Source organism: Hyla sarda, chromosome 3, assembly GCF_029499605.1.
Source record: "Hyla sarda isolate aHylSar1 chromosome 3, aHylSar1.hap1, whole genome shotgun sequence".
NCBI classification, from domain to species: Eukaryota; Metazoa; Chordata; class Amphibia; order Anura; family Hylidae; genus Hyla; species Hyla sarda.
In genome coordinates, this window is record NC_079191.1 from 319,078,483 (window position 1) to 319,093,050 (window position 14,568).

The following is a 14,568-nucleotide window of genomic DNA, read 5'->3' on the forward strand; positions in this document are numbered from 1 at the left end:
ATCTCAAACTTGCAGCAGAAAACTTGCTGTAAACCCACCCGTGTGAATGTACCCTGTACATTCACATGGCGGGAGGCAAACCTCCAGCTGTTGCAAAACTACAACTCCCAGCATGCACTGACAGACCAAAAATGCTGGAAGTTGTAGTTATGCAACAGCTGGAGGCACATTGGTTACGAAACACTGAGCGTTTGTTACTTAAATCAGTGTTTTGCAACCAGTGTGCCTCCAGCTGTTGCAAAACTACAACTCCCAGTATGTACAGTCTCTCAGTGCATGGTGCTGGTTGCAAAACACTGAGTTAGGTAACAAACTCGGTTTCACAATCAATGTGTCTCCAGCTGTTGCAAAACTGCAACACTCAGCATGCATTGACAGTGGAAGGGCATGCTGAGAGTTGTCGTTTTGGATGCACAATGCTACAACTTCCAGCATGCCCTTTGGTAGTCTGTGTATACTTGGAGTTGTAGTTATGCAACAGCTGAATGCACACTTTTTCATAGAAAAAATGTCCCTCCAGCTGTTGCATAACTACAACCCCCAGCATGCACAGACTACCAAAGGGCATGTTTGGAGTTATAGTTGGAACTCCAGCTGTTGCAAAACTACAACTCCCAGGATGCCCTTTGGCTTTGCATGCTGCGAGTTGTTGCTAAGCAGCAGTAGGAGGTGAACAGGCCTCATCTCCTGCTGTATCCTGCCGCCGGGACCTCCGCCGCTGTATCCTGCCCCCTGGACCGATCCTGCTTCTCCTGTTGCCGCCGCCGCACACGAGGGGACCACTGCCGGACCAGGGCAAGATAGGAGACCCCCACTGGCGCCGATCTCCGCTCCGATCGATGTCCCCAGCAGGTCACGTGATCGTGAGGCGGCACCCGTGCCACCTCACTCCTGCTGGGTAAGGGTGAATGGGGCTGTCTCGGACAGCCCCATTCACCCTTTTTGTCCGGGTCACCGGGTCACCTGAGACCCGATTGACCCAGAATAGTGGCAAATTGTCGGTCTGAATTGACCGGCGATTTGCCTCGATCGCCGACATAGGGGGGTCTCAGGAACCCCTTGGGCGATATGCCGGGATGGCTGTTGATACATATCAGCAGTCATCCCGTTCCGATCACCTCGTCTAGAGACCCGGTGATCAAGGAAAGCTGCACCGTAAATGTACTGCGCTGTGCGCTAAGAACTTCTTAGCAGCGCTGTACATTTACGGCACTCGTCCTTAAGGGGTTAAACAGATTTGTAAATGACTTCTATTAAAAAATCTTAATCCTTCCACTACTTATCAGTACTGCAGTGTGACCACAGTGCTCTCTGCTGACATCTCTGTCCATGAGCAGGAGAGGTGTGCTATGGGGATTTGCTCCTACTCTGGACAGTTCCTGACATGGACAGAGGTGTCAGCAGAGAGCACAGTAGTCAGACAGAAAAGAACAACTCAGCTTCCTCTGTAGTATACAGAAGCTAATAAGTACTGGAAAGGTTAAGATTTTCTAATAGAAGTAATTTACAAATCTGTTTAACTTTCTGGAGCCAGTTGATATGAAATTTTTTTTCCACTGCAGTACCCCTTTAAGTTTTCAGAGCTTCTGTTCCGTGTTTCATATGAAGTTACATATATAGTTGGTATTTTAAGCGTGTTACCAATTTAAAAGGAACCTGTCACCATGAAAATGCCGTCTAATCTATCGACATAGGCCCAGAGTTATCAAACTGTGTGAGAGAAAAGTGGAGAGATTTTTCCACAGCAACCAATCACAGCTCAGTTAACGAGCTGTGGTAAAGTGAAAGCTGAGCTGTGATTGGTTGCTATGGGAAAATCCCTCCACTTTTTCTCTCACACAGTTTTCATAAATCTGGGCCATCATGTTTTAGAGCAGGAACAGCTGAGCAGGTTGAAATATATCTTTACAGGGAAAGGTTCTGTATAATTTGTAACTGAGCTTCTCCATAGACACCAATGTATTTCCAAGCGGTTTTCACTGAAAGAAGTGACATGTACATTCTTTTGGCGGACACTGTAATTGGAATTTCAGTGCCGAAAACATCTGCTGCGGAAATTATACTGTGTGCACGGTGCAGCAGAATCCAGTTGAAAACAATGGGTCTCTGCTGCAACAGGATTTCCACGATGTACTCTCTTCGACAACATATATACAAAAATTGGAATGGTACAGAGATGATTAACATGGCCCCTGTGCAAGGATGACACGCAAATTTGCATTCCATATTTTTTCTCAGTTGTGCTGGCGTAATTGTGTCAAACCCGGTGCCTTATTGCATATCCTTTGGGAATGCCCCATTATACACTCACTCTGGACACTCTGGATATTGTATCACCTTCCATCACGTTATCCTCCCAGATGGCATCATTATTCATAGACATGGACAACATATCTCCAAAAACTTGTGATATAGTCTGTATAATTTAAAAAAAAAAATTCCCTCACCTGCATGTGGAAAACACCCTACAATTGAATCGGTTATTAAGAAAGTGAATACTACATACTTGTATGAAAGAATTATCGCATTGGGCAATGGTATGTTTCCTAGATTTCTGGCCAGATGGTATGCCTGGTCATCCTCTAAATATGCAACCCATGACATCAGTAGCACATTTTGTTAACTCGAAGAGATATGCCCTACTCCGCTCCCCTCATCCCTTCCTCTATGTTCAATCTCTCTCTTCCATTTATATTTATTTTTAGTATGGGCAGACCTAGCTACTTTTTATACCTGCAGCTCCTTTTCCAAATCCAGATAGTCTGTCGGGGCTTGATTGTTGGACGTGTATCCTTCTGCATAACGTTCTTTTGTTATGAAAGCAACACCACCATTGTTTTTCCATTAATGTTAATGCCTACTTTATTATTGCTCTTGTAGCTTGGTGTTAGCACAATGTTTTTCCTTTTTGATACTATGTAAACCTGTATCTGTTTGATAAAAATTCTTAATAAAAAACTACTGAAACAGATAGGTGTTAACAATTTAGGCTGGAGACATAATGGTGTAAAGAATGTTTTCCTGGCAAGACTTACCAAAGCATTGTGGATGACTGGGTTCATCTCTGCATAGCAGCACTTTTAGAAAAACCCACAAAGAAGAGAGTCAAAGAGAGATTGCACTCACCATTCACAGATTTTACTCACTGGAGTACAGGCATATATAGCGGAGGCAGGGGCACAATGGAACAAGTTGTTTCTCGCTAGTATGCGCTTCTTCTAGCCGGTGTGTGCATTGCTTTTAGCAGAACAATGCACCATGCCACAAGGGTCGTATGCAAAAGTTCCAAAATATTTGAGAGCAAGTTATTCTTCTTTTCCTTTTTTCTCCTCAGTGAGGTAGAACGGTCTGTTAGGAACATGTCAGAATCTACATATAATTTGCTGCAATTGTTAAGTTTTTCAGCAATTTGCTGCAGTTCTAAAGGCCAAGAGAAGTTCAACCTGTTACGACATGGGTGTTTCTAATAAAGTGTCCCTACTGTGTATGTTGTTCATAGTGCACATAAATTACTTCTAATGCCATATACAGTAAAGTAAACAGTTGCTTACATCATTGCTTATACTTTGTTTCAGCTCAATGTCTGTATTCCACTGTATTAAATGGCAATTGTGTGTGCACCGACACAGGTCTATATTTTAATACTTTAGGGACTTTTTATGCCACTTTATCTTGTTTTAATAAAACACTTTATTCTCTCTTAGGGGAAATTTCTCTGTAGGAGAAAAATAAATCTGTAAGGGCAGGGTCACATGGGGCACATTCACAGCATATTTAACACTGCGGATCTGCCGATGGCAGTCACAGAGGGCCTGCAGAACACTGTGGCCGGGTACTTCTGTGTGTCCGCTTGTAGCGGCAGATTTCTACAATGGGTAATCTGCCACTACGACCGGACACAGAGAAGCTACCCAGCCACAGCTGGGAGCTCCCTCTGCAGTCTCTCTGTGACTGCCGTAGGTGCATCCACAGGGTGAAATATGCTGCAGATGCTCCCTGTGTGACCCTGCCCTAAGGCTGCCTTTCCCACTTGCCATTTTTGTTTTTTCTAAAACTGCCATTGCAGTTTTGAGCCAAAGCCAGAAATGTATTTAAAAGAAATGGGAAATCTAAAGGAAGGGCTTATGCTTCTCCTTTCTCATAGATCCACTTCTGGATTTGGCTCAAAAACTGCAGTGGCAGTGTAAAAAACAAACAAACAAAAAAAAAAACTGTTCAGTGGAAACGCACCCTAATACATATCTCTCATGGAGGCATATGAAATCTTAAAGAATTTGTAGATCTAAGTGTAAAATTGGAAGTACACAGAGTGAGGGACATCATTGCGGAGCTGGGCAGACTCTCTGGCATCCTTGGTCATTCTGTGGCAAGCCATGGCTGCCTGTATTAGCTCATGCTGAGCATTTTGTAGCATACGAGCACCTACAGATTCGGAACAAAAAATGTCCTAATGTGAACCCTATCCCCACTGAATATGAAGAGTCTCGTGATCATGTATATTTATTCAATGGACACCTTATCAGGACCAGTGTTGGCACATGAAAAGATATAATAAAATATATTTTACCAAATGGGGTATTTGTGAAATACTATAGAAGAGAGTGCGAAACCAAACTAAAAGGTTTTATTCAACCGTTCATTACACATGCCCATACATCATAGATTTATGTCAGCTGAACCTTATAATATAGACTGGTCCAGCCATCTATCGTATGTAAGGGTGGTCCAACACTCTCCCAAAGAGCAGATAAAGAGGAAAAAATTGATCAGTCATGTTGGATTTCACTTACTCAATTCCTTTGTACTTTTGGGTGTAGTCTAGCAGAACTTATTTCCTTTTTTATGTGGATTTTTATCCAAGTATCGTTAGGAATAGCTAATGTAAGTGTATAGGAAGATTTACATTATTTAAAGGGGGCATGCTGGAAATGCATTTAAATGTTGGTTCGACCCCAAGGGTAGACCATCACCCGCCCCCACCTGAGTTTGTAGCATACGAGCACCTACAGATTGAGACCAAGAAATTTCCTCATATGAACCCTATCCCCACTGATTATGAAGAGTCTCATGAACATTTAATCTTTGGACACCTGATCAGGACCAGTGATTTTAAAGGACCCACAAAATATGTAGAGATCAAGCTATTCTATTTAATGTGGTACATTTCCACCAACCTTCTACAGCTGAAGTAGAATTCTCTAAAGTTTTTGACTTACTTGAAAAAAAAAAATTGGAAGCACACAGAGATACAGAGTAGTTGTAGTATAAACAACATTGCATCTAGTCTTATCGACTGCCCAGCTATTACCATGCCAAATAATTAGGATTATGATAAATCCCAGCTATATCAATATAAAATATTTTGTGCAGAAAAGGGAAATACAGCACTTTTACAGAATAGCAAATATGTAATTAGTGTTAACCCCTTAAGGACGCAGGGTTTTTCCGTTTTTACATTTTCATTTTTTCCTCATTACCTTCTAAAAATCATAACGCTTATAATTTTGCACATAAAATTCCATATGATGGCTTATTTTTTGCGCCACCAATTCTACTTTGCAGTGGCATTAGTCATTTTACCAGAAAATTCACGGCGAAACGGAAAAAAAATTCAGTGTGCGACAAAATTGAAGAAAAAATGCCATTTTGTAAATTTTGGGGGCTTCCGTTTCTACGCAGTGCATATTTTTGGTAAAAATGAAACCTTATCTTTATTCTGTAGGTCCATATGGTTAAAATGGTACCCTACTTATATAGGTTTGATTTTGTGGTACTTCAGAAAAAAATCATAACTACATGCAGGAAAATTTATACGTTAAAAATTGTAATCTTCTAACCCCTATAACTTTTTTTTTCTTCTGCGTACGGGCCGATATGAGGGCTGATTTTTTGCGCCGGGTTCTGAAGTTTTTATCGGTACCATTTTTGTATTGATCAGACTTTCTGATCACTTTTTCTTCATTTTTTCATGATATAAAAAGTGACCAAAAATACGCTATTTTGGACTTTGGAACTTTTTGCCCGTACTCCATTGACCGTGCGGTTTAATTAACGATATATTTTTATAGTTTGGACATTTACGCACGCAGCGATATCACATTATTTATTTTATTTTATTTACACAGTTTTTTGGGGGGAAAAGGGGGGTGATTTAAACTTTTATTAGGGAAGGGGTTAAATGACCTTTATTAACTTTTTTTTTTTTTTTTTTCCACAATTTTTTTGCAGTGTTATAGCTCCCAGAGTGGGCTATAACACTGCACACACTGATCTTTTAACTGATCCCTGCAAAGCCATAGCTTTGCATGGATCAGCGTTACAGAGGGTTGATTGCTCAAGCCTGTAGCACCAGAGTACCCCTTTAAAGGTTGTTTGGATGGCACCTTAATCCCTTAAGGACCCAGCCCATTTTCACCTTAAGGACCCGGGCATTTTTTGCACATGTGACCACTGTCACTTTAAGCATTAATAACTCTGGGATGCTTTTACTTATGAATTTGATTCCGAGATTGTTTTTTTGTGGCATATTCTACTTTAACATAGTGGTAAATTTTTGTCGATACTTGGATAATTTCTTGGTGAAAAATTCCAAAATTTCATGAAAAATTTGTAAATTTTTGAGTTGTTCTAACTTCAAAGCTCTCTGCTTGTAAGGAAAATAGACATACCAAATACATTATATATTGATTCACATATACAATATGTCTACTTTATGTTGGCATCATAAAGTTGACATGTTTTTACTTTTGGAAGACTTCAGAGGGCTTCAAAGTTCAGCAGCAGTTTTTCACAAAATTTTGGATTTGAAGGGCCTTCATATTAGAAATACCCATAAATGACTCCATTATAAAAACTAAACCCCTCAAAGTATTCAAAATGACATTCAGAAAGTTTTTTTTAAGTTTTTTTAAGTGTTTCACAGGAATAGCAGCAAAGTGAAGAAGAAAATTCTAAATCTTGATTTTTTTCCACTCGCATGTTCTTGTAGACCCAGTCGTTGAATGTTTACAAGGGGTAAAAAGGAGAAAAAGTCCCCCAAAATTTGTTACCCCATTTCTCTTGAGTAAGGAGATACCTCAAATTTGAACATAAAGTGTTCTGTGGGTGCACTAGGGGGCTCAGAAGGGAAGGAGAGACCATGGCGTTTTGGAGGGCGAATTTTGCTGAAATGGTTTTTGGGTGCATGCCACTTTTAGGAAGCCCCTATGGTGCCATAACAGCAAAAAAACAACAACACGTGGCATATTATTTTGGAAACTACACCCCTCAAGGCACATAACAAGGGGTCCAGTGAGCCTTATCACCCCACAGGAGTTTGACGATTTTTTGTTAAAGTCGAATGTGTAAATGAGAAGACATTTTTTTTTTCAGAAAAATGCTGTTTTCCCCCCAAATTTTACATTTTTACAAGGGGTAATAGGGGAAAATGCCCCCCAAAATTTGTATCCTCATTTCTTCTGAGTATGGAAATACCCCATGTGTGGACGTCAGGTGCTCTGCTGGCGCACTACAATGCTCAGGACAGAAGGAGTGCCATTGAGCTTTTGGAGACAGAATTTGTTTGGATTGGAAGTCGAGGGCCATGTGCATTTACAAAGCCCCCCGTGGTGCAAGAACAGTGGATCCCCCCACATGTGACCCCATTTTGTAAACTACACCCCTCACAGAATTTAATAAGGGGTGCAGTGAGCATTTACACCCCACTGGCATCTGACAGATCTTTGGAACAGTGGGCTGTGCAAATGAAAAATTAAATTTTTCATTTTCAAGGACCACTGTTCCAAAAATTTGTCAGACACTCCTTATTACATTTTATGAGGGGTGTAATTTCCAAAATGGGGTCACATGGCGGTGGGGGGGGGGGTGCATTGTACTGGCACTATGGGGGCTTTGTAAACACATGTGGCCTTCAATTCCGGACACATTTTCTCTCCACAAGCCCAATGGTGCTCCTTCTCTTCCGAGCATTGTAGTTCGCCCGCAGAGCACTTTGCATCTACATATGGGGTATGTTCTTACTCATAGGAAATGGGGTTACAAATTTTGGCAGGCTTTTTTTCTATTTTCCCTTGTGAAAATGAAAAATTTAGGGTAACCGGCATTTTAGTTAATTTTTTTTCTCTCATTTTCCCATCCAACTTTAACGAAAATCCGTCAAACACCTGTGGGGTGTTAAGGCTCACTATACCCCTTGTTACGTTCCGTGAGGGGTGTAGTTTCCAAAATGGGTATTTCTTTTTTTCGTTTATGTCAGAACCACTGTAAAATCAGGCACCCCTGTGCAAATCACCAATTTAGGCCTCAAATGTACATAGTGCGCTCTCACTCCTGAGCCTTCTTGTGCGTGCGCAGAGCATTTTAGTTTCCCTCCCCCCAGTCTCTAGTTTAAACACTCCTCCACCCTTCTAGCCATCTTCTCCCCAAGCACAGCTGCATCCTCCCCATTGACGTGCAGCCCGTCCATATGGTAGAGCCGGTATCCAGCAGCAAAGTCTTCCCAGTTCTCCATGAACCCAAACCCCTCCTTCCTACACCAGCTTCTGAGCCACTTGTTTACCTCCCTAATCTCCCGCTGCCTCTCTGGTGTGGCTCGTGGTACATGTACATATTTTGGAAAATATTACCTTGGAGGACTTTGCCTTAAGCTTGCGCCCTAAGTCCCTGAAATCATATTTAAGGACACTTCACCTACCTGTTACTTTGCCATTGGTGCCTATATGTACCATGACTGCTGGGTCCTCTCCAGCCCCACCCAGCAACCTGTCAACCCGACCCGCGATGTGCTGAACTCGAGCGCCAGGAAGACAACACACTGTTCGGCAATCCCGGTCTTTGTGACAGATCGCCCTGTCTGTCCCCCTAAAAATTAAGTCCGCCACTATCAGTATCTGTCTGGTCTGCCCTGCACTACTCCCTCCCTCCTTACTGGAGCAGACACCCCCTGGCGGTCAGAGGCAGAGTCCTGCTGCAGTACTGCTAGCTCTGAAATGGCATCCCCCTCATCTACCAACTGGGCAAACTTGTTGGGGTGTGCCAGTTCAGGACTAGCCTCCCTGACCCATTTTCTAACTGTAACCCAGCTAACTGCCTGACTTTCCTGCACCTCCGTCCCACTATCCTTTCCCACCTCTACCCCAGAGAGTACCTACTCAGTGAGCAGGAGACTTCTCTCCAGGTTGTCAATGCATTTCAGTGTTGCCAGTTGCTCCTCTAGATCCAGAATCTGGGCTTCCAAATGAACAACTCGCACACATCTCGCACAACAATATGCACCCTCAAATTGCTCTTCAAGGATTGCATACATTGTGCAAGATGTACACTGGACTGCATTTTCCAACATGGAGGCCATACTAGATTTGGAGATTGCAAAAATTAACAGAAAAAAAAATTTTCTAATTAAGCTCTCTGAATTCAAAGTCCCTTAATTTTAAGTCCCTCTCACTTTTATACTTACACTCACTTGTATACGTCACACTCTTGTATACAGACACACGCGCTAGCTCAAACAATCGCTAGTGTACTTGCTTTTAAATTTACCACAATCCACCTCTCTCTCTTCCACTGCCTGGAAGTGAATGCAGTGGAAGGAAGGAAACATGTAGATGCTTTTTGTATAATATTTTGTTGTGTTGTATTTTTGTATTTTAGAAAAAAGCTTGGAAAGACCACAAAAGAGAGTGTTTGTGCCTGAAGAGCATCTTACCAAATGTTCCTACTGACTCTGTCAGGCTTGTTGCAAAAATTATCTTTAAACTGGTGAGTTAAAATTTTACTTTGTACAATAGATCATAAAGTATACCTGTCATCAACAAAAACTTTTTATATAATGTAGATAATACCATTATATGCATATTTGTAATATACAGGAAGTGAGGGCAGGACAAATAGGGCTGTGTGCGGGTTCCTGGGTTTTCAAACATCCCGATGTGTGAGCTGTGAGCGTGTCATCAAGCCTCATTGCACAGAGCCCTGCATGTCCTCAGTGCACAGAGCCCTGCTTGTCCACCCATACTTCCTGTATTTCGTCTCCTCATAGACATAGAGACACACATGCAATAGCTGCAGGATCAAAAATATACAATGGTTAAAAATGTGTATATTACAAATATGCACATAATGGTATTATCTACATCTATAATCTATAAAATATTCATATCTGTATTTTTGCATGGTTCCAGGTGCCGCTACCTTTCCTTATGTATGCTTTTCATTATGCTGCATCTATAAATGTTACTTTACTGTTCTTCTTAAACCATAAAGAGTATAGAGAAAAGATTACCTATCTTAACATGCCCGTGGTCCAAGGCTGTACATGATGATGCGGTTAGACAAATATTCCTTTAAAGCCCCTGGCAAGTAAAACAAAACTGTAAGTGTAAAATATATTTGTGGTCGTGGCCCATGATAGTGGAATTGGACGTACTTACCAATGCTTGTCTTGATCTGTTTGTTTCACAACTCGTCCACCTGTAAAACACATCCTGCCACTGAACACACATGCTTTAACCTGGACTGATACTAACTGACCCTTATTACTGAATCTTAACAGCGGTTGAATTGTGCCCAAACCGCGAACGAGGGCACGCCTATAGTGGGCATGCCCTATTGGTGATAAATGAAAAATGGGTTTGGGAGGGTGGGCAACGCTGTGCGATGAACGTGCCGGCTTGCAGAGAGGCCGAACGTTAAATACACCCGGCCCCTCCCACAAATTCAGCCGTAGGCTTCTCACTTGTGGTCGTGGCCCATGATAGTGGAATTGGACGTACTTACCAATGCTTGTCTTGATCTGTTTGTTTCACAACTCGTCCACCTGTAAAACACATCCTGCCACTGAACACACATGCCTTAACCTGGACTGATACTAACTGACCCTTATTACTGAATCTTAACAGCGGTTGAATTGTGCCCAAACCGCGAACGAGGGCACGCCTATAGTGGGCAAAAATGATAACACGGTTAGGTAAATGGTGAAAGCAAATGACTTTTATTTGTTACAGCACTAAAAATCTGAATACATCCGCCATTTCTAACTGGGGGTTGGGAATGTATGCCGCATAGGCATCTGAGTTCCATCTTCCTAATTTTTTAAGTATATGGACCGGTACTCCGTGTTTGGAGGCTGCGGAGGCTGCTCCAATGCGGAACGAGTGTCCTGAGTAGCAGCGTGGGTCAAGACCTAACAGCCTAATCAATGTGCGTACATGACTGACAAACTGAGCGGTGGTGAGAGGAGCTGAATCAAATGGCAGCAATGGCCTTACCTCCGGTTTGCCATTCATGATGTTTACCCACTCCGCGAGTACCGCTAGGGGGCACCAGGGGTTGCCGGAGGGATAATACCGCACCACAGTGGACTCCCTGCAGGTTTTTGTGACCCGTAGTGTCAGCTCTGCATGACTTTGCTTGATGCTAAGTTGGCCTTTGTCCACGAAAGGTGCTGAACGTGACGCACAAGTGATCTCCCCAGGCCTCAAAAACCCATAGAGCGCTAAATATATGCCGACCTTGATAACCTTGCTATGAAACCACCCGAACGGGGCGGAGTCGAGAAGAGTCGACATGTCTCTGAAGATTTCCCCTGTGATAGGTTGCCGTGTACCCACCCGCGGGATGGAGTTAGAATTAACCCCTTTTAACGCAGCTTTGATGAGATGTATTGAGCATATGGAAGGCTCCTCAGGGAATTGTAATGCATGGTAGTGTTGAATCCCGGATATATGCAACTTGATGAAGTTGTATGACAAGCTCAGGTCAGAGTGGCAAAAGGCAATGAACTGTAGTATAGTGGAAATGCTAAAGCCCCAAGACAAGGCGTGTCTGTCCAGAAACGAGCTATATAAGCTGATGGCTGCTGCGTAAGCCTTCCTTGTCCTTGGGGCTAATGAACTCTTCACTAAAGTTTCTGCTATCAGGGAGTAACGCCTCAATCCAGGGTTAGCACCCGATGTGAAGGCACTGTGGTGGCTACTGGCTCCGCACCTGGTGAGACCTGAAAAAAAAGATCATAGTTACCCCTAGACAAGGCATCAGCCGCTGTGTTGCAAGTTCCCGCTATGTGTACTGCAATGAAGTTGAAATTGTGTTGTAGTGCTATCCATACCAGCCTGCGCAAATAACTCATGACCTGTAATGATTTGGATCTGCCCTTGTTAACTGTCTGTACTGTGGCCAAATTGTCACAGAAAAACGTGACCGTGGAATTGGACCATGAGGATCCCCAGACGTGTGCTGCTGCCACTATGGGATACACTTCGAACAAGGCGGAAGTGCGGCTGAACCCAGGGACATCCATAACCTCCGGTGGCCATCGGCTGGCCATCCACTGATCGCCATGGATTGCTGCGAAACCCAGTGTGCCTGTGGCATCCGTGTACACCTTAGGGGAGTCGATAGTGACAGCTGGCAAGAAAATTGAAACCCCATTCCACTGACTGATGTGATCATGCCACATGTGTAAGTCTGCCAACGCCTCAGGACCTAACTTGACCTGACTACCTGACTTTGTTGCTAGTGACAGTAGTGCCAACAACCTTGATACAAAAGATCTACCCTGCGGAATTATCCGCATCGCGAAAGCCAGCATGCCTAGCAAGCTCTGGAGTTCAACCCTTGATGTCACTCGTGTTCTCATGAATTTCTGGATGGTTTCTTTGATTCTACTGAGTTTGCCTGCAGGCAGGCTGGCCTGCATTCTCTCTGTGTCTAGTACCACACCTAGGAATGTAATCTTGACTGATGGTCCCTCCGTTTTCCCATGAGATACTGGTATACCCAGGGTGTCGAATAAAGACCTCAGTGCTAGCAGACTGTTGGGATTACCGCCTGGGGGATCTAACAGGAGAAAGTCGTCCAAGTAATGTATGACGTGTCTACAACCTGACACATTTACCAGTACCCAGTGCAAGGCTCGTGCCAGCTGTTCGAACAACCACGGGCTGCTCTTGGAGCCGAACGTTAGTCTTGAGGCGAAATAGTACATGCCCTGCCATTTTATGCCATACCACTTCCACAACTCTTCTGCTATTGGAAGCAACTTGAAGGCATCGGCAATATCTGCCTTTGCTAACCATGTACCTGGTCCCAACTGAAGAATGACTTGTATAGCGAGGTCGACTGAAGCATATTTCATAGCAAATTCTTCAGATGGGATCAGGGCATTCAAACTGGGTACTACAGAGGAATATGGGGCAGATAAATCATAGATTAAACGTTTTTTATTGGAGAATTTTCCTGTCACCACCCCGACCGGACTGACCCTCCAAACTTCGAACGGTGACGTCTGGAACGGCCCGATGATGAAGCCTTTGGTCAACTCCTGTTGAATTAATTCCGTAACGACCTGGGGTTGTTGCGTGGCTGACCGTAAATTCTCACACTCAAAAGTAGATTGAGGTAAAGACACTAAGCCTGTGTGGAAACCCGTCCTAAAGCCTGTGAGTAACCATTGTACCCAGTCTTGTTCCGGGTGATCTGCCAACACACCAGCCAACGCATCCACCTGGACCCCGCCTAGTCAAGACTGCTGTGACCTCTGAGAGCACATTGAGCTGGGGTGGGCCCGGAAGCAAAGCAAGCACACATGCAACAACCTGCAGTTGCTGAAATTGCAACTCGCCAAGTTGTAGTTGTTGCACACCTGGCTCCTGCCCAGGTACCTCACAGGGCGCCCCAGTTTGTCTACAGCAGTCGAGAACTTGTGCCCGGGAGCAGGAGAAGCCGTGACCCCCCTACTGGTACTTGGCTCTGGCTCATGACTGATGCTGGAACACCACGGGGCTGTGTGCGAAATAGACTGGCAGATGGTGCAGGTCGGTGCCTTCAACCCAGCAAAATGCTTACAAAACAGTTCGGTGTCCACCACTCCCCAGTCTGTTTCGTAAGCGAACGGACTGACCCCTGCCGCAGCCTTTGCCGCAAAGGACTTGTGGTACTCGTAGAAGTACGACCCGCCATATTTGTAAGCAAACTCTGATAATTTGTATAAATACAGGTCCAGCTCCTCCCTCCTCTCTGGTTTCTCTGTGCAGATCACATCCCTGTATAGACTGAAAGCAATCACAAACTCTACTATTGTGAGCTTGCGGTTTAACCTGGCATCCTTGCTCTTGAAGACCACCGAGACCTCCCCACATGCTACCGTCTTCGTCTCAGTGACGTCTTGAGTGCTGATAAGCAAGGATGCCAGGTTAACGTCCTTGCCGTCCAGAATATCCTTACGGATGGAAGCGGGAATGAAGTGTGATGGCGTGATTTTTGGAGGTGTTATTCCCCTACCTAGAGGAGCTGCCACCACGGGTGCAGCTGGGGTTGCGGGTGCAACCGCCGCAAGGGGGACTGATGCTTGGGACGCACTACCCCTCTCGAGTGTGTCCATTCTGGATTCCAGGCTGGACAAAGAGGACATCATGCTGTTCATCATAGAATGCAGTTGTGCCAGGGACGTGGCCACTGTCTGCCCCGACATGTCCTGCTGACTGCCGCTCGCTTCCTGTCCTGATATTAGCAGCTTGTATAATTCCGCTTTCCTAGCTGACGCCGGAAATGGAATTCCCTTCTTGCGAAGCT

At 44.0% G+C, this 14,568-nt stretch overlaps 1 protein-coding gene and 1 non-coding gene across 3 annotated transcripts in view; both read left to right on the forward strand.

Annotated features, from left to right (window-relative positions):
• SMYD3 (SET and MYND domain containing 3) overlaps positions 1 to 14,568 on the forward strand; it is an 815,165-nt gene that overhangs the window by 116,482 nt on the left and 684,115 nt on the right. For both annotated transcript variants that reach the window (XM_056567174.1, XM_056567173.1), the window contains exon 3: positions 9,649 to 9,756. In XM_056567174.1, the coding sequence (XP_056423149.1) occupies positions 9,649 to 9,756 (108 nt within the window). The remainder of the gene's footprint in view (positions 1 to 9,648; positions 9,757 to 14,568) is intronic.
• On the forward strand, positions 2,129 to 2,232 carry LOC130363391 (U6 spliceosomal RNA). Its single transcript, XR_008891807.1, has one exon. It is a non-coding gene; the product is annotated as a U6 spliceosomal RNA (small nuclear RNA).